This window comes from Musca vetustissima, unplaced genomic scaffold, assembly GCF_032173495.1.
Source record: "Musca vetustissima isolate MV318-11 ecotype Yass unplaced genomic scaffold, APGP_CSIRO_Mvet_v1 utg320, whole genome shotgun sequence".
NCBI classification, from domain to species: Eukaryota; Metazoa; Arthropoda; class Insecta; order Diptera; family Muscidae; genus Musca; species Musca vetustissima.
The window spans coordinates 754,951-770,208 of NW_026875384.1; the positions used below are offsets into that span (position 1 = coordinate 754,951).

Here is a 15,258-nt window from a genome sequence, read left to right on the forward strand (position 1 = left end):
TAGATGGCGTCAACGCTCAAATATCGTTCAATTGTCGCAATGATATTTTGTGTTACTTGTTCGCCTGCCTGTATATCTGTCCGTCCGCATGTCTGTTACTTTGTACTTCACATGCCACAAGTGTAAATTTCTATTATCATCACACCATCATCATCATCATCATCAACACCGTCGTCCCTATACATTTTGGTTTGATAAAACAAAGTTACAGGAGCAAGTGTTGTTGAAAAAGATAAATCAGTTAGGCCCCACGTTGGGCGCCATAAAAATAATGGAACATTGTTTTTAGCATCAGTTTTTTTAGTAAAGGTATAATAAATCAGGAGATATTTCAATAAATGCTCAATTTACTTAGATTGCAATTCTTGATAATAGGGAACTTCTGTGGATGAGTTTTCCATTACTACATATTTTATTCAAATATTAGGTTGGGGGAAAATATATCCATACTTGTTTCGGCAGATGGCTGTACTGATAGATTTCTCGATAAAACAATTTCAGATTTATGCTCGTTAGAAAGGTGACATTTCGCTGTAAATTTGTTTTTTGTTTGGTTTGGTGCATTCAATTGTCAGTTGCAAGGTGTTAAAATGGCAGTAAACAAAGTTGACAAAGGCGAAAATGCAAGCCAAGCCGCTAAAATTGTGAATGGTTCTATGGTTCTGATACCGTAACAACCAATTATTTGTAATTATCGATAAAATCGGAGAAATAATCGAAGTTGAACGTTACATCGCCCAGGACCTAAAAATCGACCATAAAACTGTTTTAAACCTTTTAAAATTGACCAGAAACGGCCAGAATTTGCATTACAAAATTTCTTTAATGATAAAAAAAGAGTTTTTTGCCAATAGAGAATAAGACTTATATGAGGGAGGCATTATGAAGTTACCTTTAAAATGGCAACAACGCATACAACAAAAAGGTGCATATTTGGAGTTCCCCCCAACCTAATAGAATATGAAAGTAACAAATTTCAACTTGTGGTATTTAGTTTAAGGTAAACAATAATTATAGTTATTAAAAAGACAAGATATGTGTTCAATTTTATTTAAGGTAAATTATTTAATTTTTAATTATAAAATTAAGTTATTTATAATTTGTTAAATGGTTATTATTTTATTTATTTTTTGAATTTTCGGACGGCGAGATGTAAATCGATGGCGGTTCAATTTAAACAATATATTTATTTTATTTTTCATTTCTTTTTAATCCTATATTCTTAAAAATTTAACTTAATTGTAATTTTACATACTATTTAAATACTAATTATTAAAACTAAGAAAGAAATTTATGTTATGTTTACATTCATTATTAATTCATTCATATTATAAAAAAAATTAAAGAAAAATAAGGAAATCTCATCCAACAATATGATTTACAAAAATATTAGTCATTCGATTTAACTTAAGACATGTAAGCTCAAAAATAAAAAAATAAATAACATTATAACCTTATTCTTCAAATATAAAAATTAGGCCTTCAATATACTTCCCGCAATCCGCCCTTGTTATTTATATTAGAATCTGCAACTGGTACTGGGGAATCAAAAAACAAAACAACAAACATAAATTGTAGAATAATTTTTGGAGGTTTTCCAATGATGATTATGATTCTGATGAACTTCATATGTTGTTGTTTTGTTTGGCATTTCGCCGTCAAGTAATCTTCCATTAATTTCTTTCACAAATTGAAAGTAGTTTTTTTCTAGCTCAGTGCGATGTAGGCGTTTTAATGTCTTCAACCAAATAGGCACATCGTTATTTACAGGGCAGCCAAACGGAGAACTATGTACTCTATTGTGCTTCCCTCTAGCTGAGTTTTAAATACAAATTGATTCAAGTTTATGCTGGATATGACTAGACATTTGAAGCGGTAGAGCCCCGCACAAGACTTTTTCTTTTGTTCAGACTTTTTCTTTTGTTCAGACTTTTTCTTTTGTTCACATTAATTAGTTAGTTGGCATTGTCAGAGAAATGTAGTTTTGTTGTTGTTGTTATTTTATCTCCATTTAATCCATATGCATCTGAACTAGACCTCATCAGCATCCTACATTTAGATTTTCCTAACTAAGGCGGCGGCTGCTGTTGCTGCTGCTGGCAGGCTAGCTGACTGGCTGGCTGACCTAACAAACAGTTTGCATGTCGTCTTTTCACGTCTTTAGCGGTAATTGTTTGTAAGAAATATTACTTCCGTTGACACTGAATTTATATTTAATGTCTATTTGAATGAAACCAACCCCAAACCCATGGATGTCCACGACATTCATGTGCGGTATCTCCATCCCTCCTCCTCCTACGCCGCCAAATTTGCCACCACACTCAGCGACACGACAGTGATAATCCATCCATCCCACCAACGATGACTTTGATTTGGACGTTCCGTTGGCAGCTCTGCGGCCACCGTTTTTTTTCTCGTTTTGTTGGAAGTAGCACCGACATCGTTGCGACCCAGTAACCAAATTTATTCATAACCATCACACTTATCCAACACTGGCTGCCTGGCTGCTAAGGTTGGCGGTATAATTTCATATTTTATTCCATTTTATTTTATTGCATCCATCGTTTGAAGCAAATTTAGTTTTGGACATTTAAGTGTTTTTGTAATAGTAATAATAATATTTATTTGTTGTATAGCGAAAGACAATGCTTATTATCTGTATGCCTGTGTGAGTGTGTGAGCTAGTGATATGCCTGGTAACAGCCGCTTTGTTAATCCCAGCCATGGTGATTTGTTCGTTTCCTGGTCTAATTCTTGTTGAACTTAATTCCAAATTCCCATTATATGGCGTCATCGTTTCATTAGTTATTCTCCTCCTCATTTTTTAAGGGTAGAATGAATGGAATTGGCTATATTGGATTTGTGTTATTCAAATTGAAACAAATTTTAAAATATATTCGTAAAATTATTTTTTCAATTAAACGAATGAAATTTATATGAGAATTTTCAGAATGTCGAAAAAAATATTGAATCTAGAAAATCCATCAGGTTGATTAGGTTTACCAGATATAAACATATGTTTCAAACTATAGTTAACACCTTGTTTTGGTGTTATATTTACAACTACCCAAGCGATAATTTTTTCCAATTTTCATGTCTCGTGCCAAAAAATATGATCGCGTTTGGAAATTTATAAATGTTATATTAAATGTTAATCAAATATTTTTAATAACATACCAACCGTTATAAAAACATGTCAACTGAGGATTTAGATAATAAGTATAGCCAAAGATTATACATTCGGGAGATTCAATTTAAAAATCAAAATATAATCATAAATACGAGGGCAGATACACAATTGCGCTTTTTTTCAAATTTACAATTTAATATGTTGCAAAGATTTTTGATAAATGGCCGTCTCCGAACCACTGTTGTTCGAAAACGGATGGACAGATCGTAATGTATTCTTTTGCGGCCTTTAGATTTAGTCAAACATATAAATTTTCTTTTTTTAATTCATATATTTATAGAAATACGCGTTCAAAGTTTTTATTACAGAACCAAAAAAACGAGTTTTTCAAATTTTGTTCCGATCGACTTTTATATTTTACTTTATATAATATGCTTTGATGAAGTGTACAGTTATTTCACAAACAAACCAGTATTGTTTTCTACCAAGCGTCAAGAATAGATCTTCAGGTGTCCAGAATTAAATAGAAAGCAACCGTCCCATAAAATAAACGACTATTTGAATCAGACAATGCTGTAACAACAACATACATAAGCATTTTCAGGCGTTATTTTTTTCTACCAGGCGTCAAGAATAGGCCTTCAAAATTAAATAGAAAGCGACAGTCCCATAAAATAAATTAACATCAGACAAGGCAGTAACAACAACATACATACACATTTTCAGACGTTATTTTTGTACCAGGCGCCAAGAATAGGCATTCAGGTTTCCAGAATTAAGTAGAAAGCAACGTCCCATAAAACTTCGACCATTTGCATTAGGCAATGCAGTAACAACATCATACATACAACATGTATATAAGATGTTGGCAGATCATATTTTTGAAATATGTTTAAAAAGCTACAGTTAAATTCTGGGCGCTTGGACGTAATTTATTAATTGGGACAAAATACCAGGCGGTCAGAATTAATATCAAGAAACTTCCCCCAAAATAAATACAACACAATTTTACATGTTGTTTACATTTGTTGTTTTTATTTAAATTTTTATTAACATACAAAAATGTAAAACGTAGCATACTTTCAGGGGCTTGTTATTTTTGTAAGGTGTATGATTGAAATTTTTGAAAATTATTTTTTTCGAGACACCTTCTGTTTGATTCTGAGCGCCTGGTAGAAATCCGAAATTTGTATAAATTGTACAATATTTTATTGTTGTGACGTTACGCGTGAATGTTAAGAGTTTTTATGAATGACGTCAAGCGATTTTGTAACAATTTAAAAAAAATACCAGGGGCCCAGCATTAAATAGAAAGTGGCCGGACAAAAAAAAAAATAAACAAAAATTTGCATCTGGCAATACTGCAACGACAGCATACGCTAAAAATCGAAGCATACTTTCAGGCGCCTGTTATATGATCAGGGTGTTGCCAGATTGATTTATTTTAGAATTTTTTTGAGACACCTTCTGCTTAATTCTGGGCGCCTGGTAGAAATCCCAAATTTGTGCAAATTCAACCACAACGAAATTTTTTTCTGTTGTGACGTCACGCATGAATGTAAAATAATGCAAAAGGCACTAAATGTCGACCAAATACCAGGGGCACAGAATTAACTGGCAAGTAACCTGACCCAATATAAATAAAACACAATTTTATTTTTTTTATATTTTTGGTTTTATTTCTTACTTCATTGTTTTTTTAATATTTTATTTAAATAGGCCAATGTTCTTACATTCTAAAAATTTATCTATTTAATTTCAAATATATTCTCTATTGTCCTTGTATTTCATGTTCCAGCGGTCTCATAACGTCTATATGTTGCATATACCTCCACATTAAAGTGGTTCTGGTCATATATGTGTGTAGACATCTGTCAAAATCTGTTTTAAGCTTTTTGAAGAACAGTTTACATCTGCACATTTATCCGCTGCTGTAAAGAGGATACTGACATAACATTTGCCTAAAAAGTGACGAACTGAAATTAATATATATTAATTTAAGACTAGCAAAAACTATATTTAATTATTATTGAGAAAATCAATAAAGAACATTGAGTACAACAAAACATGTTATTGAGTTTTCATTTAATGCTGGTAAATCCAAGTAAGTATACATCAAACTGGTATGACCTTTTATGAAAGACGTCACATTTGACCAAAAAGCGATTTTGCGAAAAATTTACAAAAACACCAGGCGCCCAGTATTAAATAGAAAGTGGACGGTCAAAAAAATAAATGAACGAAAATTTGCATCTGGCAATACTGTAACGACAGCATACGCTAAAAATCGCAGCATACTTTCAGGCGCCTCTATATAAGTATGGGTGTTGCCAGATCGATTTTTTTAAATTTTATTTTTTCCGAGACACTTTCTGTTACATTCTGGGCGCCTGGTAGAAATCCCAAATTTATGTAAATTGACCACAAATATTTTTTTTCTTGTGACGTCACGCGTGAATGTAAAATAATGCTAAAAGGAACTAAATGTCGACCAAATACCAGGCGCACAGAATCAACTGGCAAGTAACCTGACCCAAAATAAATAAAACACAATTTCAAATTTTATTTATAATTTTTGTTTTATTTATTATTTCATTGCTTCATCAATATTTTATTTACATACCATATGTTTTTTTAATATAACTATTTTAGTAGTTTTTACAATTAAGCCAATTTTCTTAAATTCTAAATATGTATCTATTTAATTTTAAATATATTCTCAATATTTTCCTTTTATTTCATATTACATCCCTCTCATAAAGTCTATATTTTGCATATACCTCTGGATTAAAGAAGGTCTGGTCATATACATATTTATAACTGCCAAAATATGTTACAAGTATTTTGAAGGACATCTTACTTCTGCACTTTTATCCGCTCCTTTAAAGAGAATGAGATATTTGCCTAAAAAGTGAAGGACGAAAAAAATTAAATATATAACTTTACGTCTAGTAAAGATTGTATTGAATTATCATTAAGAAAATCAATAAAAACACTAAATAAAAAGTCTAGAATTGATTTTGAATAGAAAAAGTAAAAATAAATTTAATATGTTAGACATATCACAAAAATGAGTTTTATCCATTCATCATAAAGTAGATACTTCAATCTTTCATATGACACCCATTTTGTGCTAAACGAACAATTTTTACGAAAGTTATAAGCTTTTAAAGATAAGGAAATTTTGGGTCCTAGTTCTCCTTAAAGGCCTAAAATGGAAAAAAATATTATTGATTGTGAATTGTAATAGATGTTCACTGCATTTCAATATTGTTAAAATAGAAATTAACTTATTATTTGCACGAAAATGAGCAATTGAAAATTTTTACGGCCTGTTAAAATTGTCCAAAAATCAATTTTCCAAAAGTGAGTTTGTGGTTTAGGGTCATGGCTATCAATAGATGGCGCAAAAAACATGTCTTTCACCAGTGTTGTAAAATGATGCAAGCTAACATTTGTTTATATTTTGGCAGCCTAAAGCATATCTCAAGGCGCAAGAAAAATACCTTTTACAACACTGGTTAACTTTTTTCAAAAGGGAATTTTTTTATTTACTTCTTTTTATCAAAACTTTTTACTTAGTAGACATAAAAAGAAAAAAATTGTGTCATATTGAAGGTTAATGTGTGGCCTTTAAACGCGGTTGCAGAAAATGTTCAAATAATAGTACAAACAAGCGACCAAATGCATTTAATACAATACTTCGTAAATTTAATAGCTTAGACATAATAATAGTAAGATGGATACCTTCGTCATAAAGTAGAGGTTTCGCTCTTTCACGTGACACCGGTTTTGTGGTAAACGGACAATTATTGCGAAAGTTATAGGCTTTTAAAGATAAGCAAATGAAAATGACGTTGTACAACACTGGTTAACACTTCGTAATAGCGCCATCTATTGATACGCATGACCCCAAAGAGACAAAATTTTTCAAAAAACACAATTTTTGATGCACTTCTTTTAATCATAACTTTATACTTAGTGGACGTATAACGCTGCAAATGGTGTCATATGAAAGGTTGAAATGTGGACTATCAACCTAGTTGCAGAAACGGTAAAAATAACGAAGAGTACTAATAAAAAAATGTGGTTAATACAATACATTGTAAATTTAATAGCTTAGACATAACACAAAAATGAGTTGAATACATTCATTATAAAGTAAATCCTTTACTCTTTCATTTGACACCTGTTTTATGGTAAACGGACGATTTTTACGTAGGTTATAAGCTTTGGAAGGCAGGTGTCCTAAAGGCGGTTAAATTTTTGTTCCTAGCCCTTCTTAATGGCCCTGAATTGAAAAATATTATTGATTCTGAAAAGAAAAAGTAAAAATAATGGAGAATACTAAATGAAAAATGCGGTTGATACAATACTTCGTGAATTTAATAGCTTTGACATAACACAAACATGAGTTGTATACATTCATCATAAAGTAGATAATTCAATCTTTCATGGGACACCTGTTTTGTGGTAAACGAACAATTTTTACGAAAGTTATAAGCATTTGAAAACAGGTGTCCTAAGGCGGTGAATTTTGGGTCGTAGCCCTCCTTAAAGGCCTAAAATTGAAAACATATTAGTGATTCTGAATAGTAATAGATGTTTACTGTAATTTCATATTTTTAAAACAAGAATTAACTTATTAGTTCCACGAATATGCGCATTTTAAAATTTTTACGACATGCTGAAATTGGCCTAAAATCAATTTTCAAAAAATGAGTTTGTGGTTTGGGGTCATGGCTATCAATAGATGGCGCAAAAAACATGTCTTTAACCAGTGTTGTAAACTGATGCAAGCTAACAAGTGTTTATGTTGTGGCTGCGTAAAGCATATCTTAAGGCGCAAGAAAAATACGTTTTACTACACTGGTTAACTTTTTTCAAAAGGGAATTTTTTGATTTACTTCTTTTTACTTAGTAGACATAAAAAGAAAAAAAAATGGTGTCATATTTAAGGTTAATGTGTGGCCTTTAAACGCGGTTGCAGAAAATGTTCAAATAATAGTGCAAACAAGCGACTAAATGCATTTACTACAATACTTCGTAAATTTAATAGCTTAGACATAATAGAAAAGTAAGATGAATACATACGTCATAAAGTAGAGGTTTCGCTCTTTCACGTGACACCAGTTTTGTGATAAACAGACAATTATTGCGAAAGTTATAGGCTTTTAAAGATAAGCGAAAGAAAACTACGTTGTACAACACTGGTTAACACCTCGTAATAGCGCCATCTATTGATACGCATGACCCTAAAGAGACAAAATTTTTCAAAAAACACAATTTTTGATGTACTTCTTTTAATCATAACAGTTTAGTTAGTAAGCGTACAATGGTGAAATTGGTGTCATATGAAAGGTTGAAAAGTGGACTATAAACGTGGTGGAAGAAAGAGCAAAAACAATGTAGGGTACCAATTAAAAAATTCGATTAATACAATACATTGCAAATTTAATAGCTTAGACATAACACAAAAATGAGTTGTATCCATTCATCATAAAGTAAATCCTTTACTCTTTCATTTGACACCTGTTTTATGGTAAACGGACAATTTTTACGAAAGTTATTAGCTTTTGAAGGCAGGTGTCCTAAAGTCAGTAAATTTTGAATCATATTCCTCTAAAAATGTGTAGAATAAAAAATATAAGTGATTCTGAATAGAAAAACTAAAAACAATGGAGAAAACTAATTAAAAATGCGGTTGATACAATACTTCGTAAATTTAATATGTTAGTCATATCACAAAAATGAGTTTTATCCATTCTTCACAACCTAAATTCTTGACTCTTTCATATGACACCCATTTTGTGGTAAACGAACAATTTTTACGAAAGTTATAAGCCTTTAAAGATAAGTGTCAAAGGCGGTAAATTTTGGGTCATAACTCTTCTTAAAAGTCTAAAATTGAAAATATATTAGTGATTCTGAATAATAATAGATGTTTACTGTATTTCCATATTTTTTAAAATAGAAATTAACTTATTATTTGCACGAAAATAAGCATTTTAAAATTTTTACGACGTGCTGAAATTGGCCAAAAATCAATGTTCCAAAAATGAGTTTCCAATTTGCCATCATAGGTATCAATAGATGGCGCAAAATGTATGCCTTAACCAGTGTTGTAAAATGTAGCGATTGTTCATATATTTGGTCATGACGCCCTAAAACATGCTTTCTAATATACATTTTTCTATGCACAATGCTGCCAATATTCTTATACCCATTTAAAGCAGCGTAGACATGAATCATTTGAATCATCTTGTGCAGACATCTGGTGTTCCCAAGCTTTAGGGAACAGTGAATAATACAAACGCTTTCAATTGTGGTGTTACAACTTTTCTTGTTTTTTTTTTTAATTTTCCTTTATTTTTTATAACTTTTGTCAAAACATACTGCATAATGAAATATGTATTTTTTAATAGAAAATAAGGACGCCTATATAAAATTAAATATCTAAAGGGAAATAATAATATGTTCGTGTTATTATGTTTTTTTTACAATATTGTGAGCAATTTGTTGGGCTGAACATTACAAAACAAATATTAGGAAATAATACAATTGTTTTTACAAATATTTCGAAGAACTAAACAAAAATATTTCATAAATATAATTGGTAAGGGGTTTAAATTTTATTTGAGAATGTTGGAAAATCTCTGTATGTATTTGGAAAAATTAATACATTGTATAAAATTTATTTTCAATTATATTTATGAAGTATTTTGTTCCTTTCCTTTTAAAATTTATTATGTATTTTTGGAACTTAAAAATATTTTGTTTCCTTATTTCCTTATTTTATATTATATTATTATAAATTATCTTTGCTATGTTTGTTTATATTTAAAGTATAACTCTGTTTTGTTTTTAACTAATTTTTTATGTTTAATGTTTTTGTTATGTTTCATTGTATAAGAAATAAGAATTAGAGGGTCAAAGAGATTCATAGGAGCATAAATATATATTTACAAAAACCTTTCGTGTGATTTGGGTATTACAAATAAATATTGTGAAATACAAAAGGCAAACATTTTTGGAATATTAAAGAAAATTACAGCAGGGGAGGGAATTTTCATCTGGGAGAAAATAAAGAATGCATTTGTTTGGTATAATCACATGAAACGAATAAAGTAGAAATGATTTTTTTTGCAAAAATGGTATTCGGTTAGATTCGTGTGTTTTTTTTTTCGTATCAATTCTTAAACAGGTACATATTTCTAACTAAAAGAAGATCAGAGGGAAGGTTTTTTTAAGTAAAAGCATATCGTTTTGTTGTTGATTTTTTGGTTGTTTTCTCACAAATGGCGGCTGAACAATTGAAAAATGTTGTAGTCTTTGTTGTTGTTATATTATTCCATTTAAATATTTTTTAATAATTTATTTGTTTTGTTTTTTATTCTAGCTGCTGTTTTTTGGTGGCATTAATATACGAGTATTCGTTAATCGGTTTTTTGTATCTGCTTTTGTATGTATTTGTTTGTATTTATTCATTTGGTATGAATATTTGTTTGTTTGGCATTGCATTTACTTTAATCGTTTCATTTGTTGTTTTTGTTATTTTTATTATTATTCTTTAATGTTCTAATATTATTTACGTGTCTTTTGTTTAACTTATGTACGTATAAATTAATTGTATTTACAATTTATTATTATTGTATATATTTTTTGTTATTGTGTTAACAGTGCTTTTATAGGCATTTAACTACAAATTATTTATATAACATTGCTGGTAATATTTACTTGTTTTTTTTATAGTTAATTTTTCTTTTAATTTTTTGTAATAATAGAGGTGTGTAGTTGCAAATGTTGCTTGTTGAATAATATGTGAAATTTTAGAAGGTTTAAAAAGCCAAAAATTGAGACAATTGTCCGTCCCCAGAAAATTGAAGGAAACCCGGATTCGGTTAGGCAATTTGATTGGATATGGTGATGGCATTTTGATAAGAATAGTTTTTTCTAATATTTTTTAAAGAAGATATCATGAAGTCTAAGATAATTATAGTAAAAGTCTATCAGTTTTTCGACATGTTGTAATGTTCACTTCAAGGACTTGACATTTATATACCTCATATAATGCTGATGATGAACATCAGCTGACCAAAAGCCTTTAACTAACGACTAAGGAAAGTCATTCGCCATTTTTCGTCATCATTATTAAGTCCAGCAATTGCATGTAATTTTGGAGACTACATTTCGAATGAGGATTTTTTTTGTAGAAAATTTCGTCCTTCCAACTAGATTCCTTGTATGTCATTTTCGCCCATAATTTATTAAACCGGACTCCAATTGTCACAAAGTGTGATTTTTCATTCGCGCAATAAATTAGAAAAATGTTGCTTATAAGATGTTAGGTGGAGTCCTTAAAGACAAGGAATCAATATTTTAATTCAGTATGTAGTACTGTCAGATTCGTACGATTTATTTACTAAAATCATATATAGCTATGCAAAAAGTACGTAAAAAATAAATTTCGAAGAATAAAAGAACCGGTTTTCTAAATTTTTGAACCGGATATTTAGATAGTAAAACCGGTTTCAACACCTTATATGCATACCATTACCTAATACGCATATCAAAAGTGTTTTAAAATACGACAAAAAATTAAATTTCGAAGAAAAAATAACCGTTTTTTTTTAATTTTCAATCGGATATTCAGATAGTAAAACCGGGTTCAATACCTCATGTGCATTTCAGTAGAAATCTATCAAACAAATGAGCTAAATTTATTGAGCCGGAATATTATACGTCAAAAAATTAAATTTCGAGGATAATAGAACCGGTTTTTTAAAATTTTGAAACGGATATTCAGATAATAAAACCGGTTTCTTTACCTTATATGCTTATCATTAGATAGCTAGTAAAGAACCGTCCTAAATTAATTGAACCGGACAATTACCGGTTTTATTATCTGAATATCCAGTTCAAAAATTTAGAAACCCGGTTCTTTTTTCATCGAAAAGTTTTTTTTTATGATTTTTACAATGTTTTTGATATTTTAATAGTATAAACAAATATTCCAGTTTGGTCCAAATTTGACTACAGTTTTAAGCTAATATAATCCTTATCATCTTTACATTAATCGGTCTAAATAATTAATTCAACATTAAATATCATTCAACAAGCAACACCATACAATACACACATATTATTTGGTAAACTAAAAATAATAATAAGAATTATGTTTTGTATATATAAAATTAATACATGATTAGGATCAATTTTCATTAGTGTATATATAAACATAAAGCTTAATAATTTGACATTATGATTTTCGTATTTTGTCTTTATTTTGTCATATTGTTGTTGTTCTTTGTCTTGTTTACTGCTGAAGCCAAAGGCAATCTTTGTTGTTGTTGTTGATGTTTTGTTTAATATTTTTAAGTCAATAAGGAGACACATACTATTTTGTTTTCTTCAATGAAACGAAAAGGGCGGCGATTTTTGAAATCTGAGTATAGTGATAAAGGTTAATTATATGCTTATTTTGATGTTTTGTTTTATGCATTTTTCGTATATATGTATATATATATGTAATAAGCCTTAATTTGTAACAATAATTGTTGTCATCTTAAATATTTACGTTTTTGTTTTGTTTGATAGGAAATTTGTTCCGTTGTGTTATTTTCTTTTCTATTTACTTTTCCATTAAAGAGTTGTTGTTTTTAAATTTTGTTTAATTTTGGTTTCTTGTTTTTTTTCTTTTCTTTTAAAAATATTATCAAAAATTATAATAAACTTGTTGTATAATTTAAACTTTTGTTTTGTGTTTTTTTTTCGTTTTTTTATATTATTTCATTAACTATAATTGCTTGTTTGTTTGTATGTGTGTCTGTGCGAGTGACATTTTCTCCTCCCACATGTCCTCCAGCATTTTAGCCAAGAATGTTTGGTTATGTGTTGACTTGGTCTGGCCATAACGTTGCTACATACCTTGGTTCACCATAAATTATGCCTGAATCGCTGAATTCTTCTGAAGCTGGAGATTGATGACCATGATAACGAAGTATAGGAAGCTGATGCCGCTGCTGCAGTAGAAGATGACGACGTCGAAGAAGATGATGACGATGCGGGTAATACGAATTATATGGCAGGTGTAGATTATTATTAAATAGTAAATGCTAATTTGGAATGCTATTGTATTTGCAGGACTTGCAGCATTTCTCCTGATAACGTTGTAAACGACACAATCCCATGGAGCGAACATTGCGGCAATAACGTGAAGTATCTTTGCATCGCTCAATGGCTGTAAAGAAGAAGAAGAACGAAAGAAACAATACCAATTAGATGTGTGTGTGTGTGTTTTCTCCTTTTGTTTGGTGAGCTCTTCGGCGGCCCCTTGGGGGTCGGTTGGCCGGTCGTTCGGTCAGTCATCGAGCTGTGGTGCTTTATTTACCTTTTGCATAGCAGGGTGGACTTTTGCAGACTTTCATTACTGCAGGTCGGTTTTGATGTTTGCAAGCATTGCCCGCTGGTCTTCGTGTACCATACCAAACACACTGCAGTATGCGATATTTGATGCCCTGGCGGCCACAAGGAGCATTGCACTGTAAATATCAGCAAATAGGAAAATATAAAAATAAACGAATACATGAAGGAATGAAGAAAGGTAGCAATTTTACAATAACAAGTGCAGGAAAAATATTGACAAAACCGAAAAATATATGCCATTATTGTTGGAAATGGTATGAAAGGTATAACGTTGGACAAAGTCGGCTACAAAGGTTCCTAAATTAAGGCTGAGAGGCCTTTTCCATTTTTTACTAAACTATTTGGCCTATAACAGTTACATTATTTAGATGAAAGACCCTAGAAATTTTAGTAAATAAAAACATGTCTAAACTACATGTTTAGGAATTTTGTAAAAAATACCATAAGTTCATACAGGCGGAACTTTCTTTATCCTTCACCATGAATTTTTCAACTCCATTTGGAATACTGCAGCAATAATATAAGAAAGTGTTAATAAGACTTTCAATTTAATGAAGAACGTGTGGAAACTGTACTTAACGATTCATCAACTCCCAGACGAAACGGTTGAAGCTGGAATCTTGAAAAATTTGGGTGAGGGTGACTTTTGGTCCCAAGGTGACAGACAAGGCTGGGGTTTTGGAAATTCGTACTAGAACGGTACGAAAAGTACTAGATGTGGTACCATTTGCATTTGGCGAACCGATAGAGCTAGAACTCTTAAATTTTAAATGAGTGTCACTAATGGAGTGTAGAATAGATATAGCAAAGGGGGTTTTGGATATTCGAACTATAAGCATCCGAAAATTACTAAAATTTACTAAATTTGGTACAATATCGTAACATGTGAATGGATAGAGGGTCACTAATGGAGTGTAGAATAGATATAGCAAAGGGGGTTTTGGATATTCGAACTATAAGCATCCGAAAATTACTAAAATTTACTAAATTTGGTACAATATCGTAACATGTGAATGGATAGAGCTAAAACTTGGAATTTGGAATGCGAATTAAGGTTGAGAGGGTTCCAAAGATATTTCTTTTGACAACACCTAATATAATTCAAACTAGGCGCAATCCCATACGTTATACAAAATTTCGAGTTGATTTGAAAAAGGTTTATATGTCATTCATAATTTACTCGATTATATATGGGAGCTATATTTAAATCTAAAAAGATACGAACAAAAGATAAACTAGTGAAATTCGATGTAGAATAATTTTTGTCTTTGACGAAATACTAAATAATTAAATTGGTTTTAAACCTAAAGGATGGTTTTCGAGTTTTGGTCTATTCTGAGAATTATAGTAAAATTTTATGGTGACATTTTTGTAGTAAAGGAAATATATCGATGCTTATTCTTAAAAGTAACTATGGGCCTGCCCTGACTCCTTGTATCTGTAACCCACCGGACCCCAGAGTCTCCATGTTACGGTCCAGTTGGAGATTTCTTGAAGGTGGAAAACATATTTGAAGTCAATTTCCAATATTTTTCCATGTGTTCACATAACTCCTATATAAAGTCCCTGCCTCATTTTTGGTATTTTGATGGCGATAGTAGCATCATTTCCTCGTCCAAGTGAATTGTATACCCTACCTCCCTACTCATTATACCTTTCATCGCAACGCAACACAAACAAAAAAATAAAAGTAAATCAAATGA

At 30.7% G+C, this 15,258-nt stretch overlaps 1 protein-coding gene across 1 annotated transcript in view; it reads right to left on the reverse strand.

Moving 5' to 3' along the window:
- Positions 1 to 13,166: 13,166 nt before the first annotated feature.
- Positions 13,167 to 15,258, reverse strand: part of LOC133337855 (ADAMTS-like protein 3) — a 61,190-nt gene continuing 59,098 nt past the window's right edge. Inside the window, exons 15-16 of the mRNA XM_061546065.1 lie at positions 13,521 to 13,671; positions 13,167 to 13,370 (exon numbers count right to left, since the gene is read on the reverse strand). Coding sequence (XP_061402049.1) covers positions 13,246 to 13,370; positions 13,521 to 13,671 — 276 coding nt within the window. The 3' untranslated portion in view covers positions 13,167 to 13,245. The remainder of the gene's footprint in view (positions 13,371 to 13,520; positions 13,672 to 15,258) is intronic.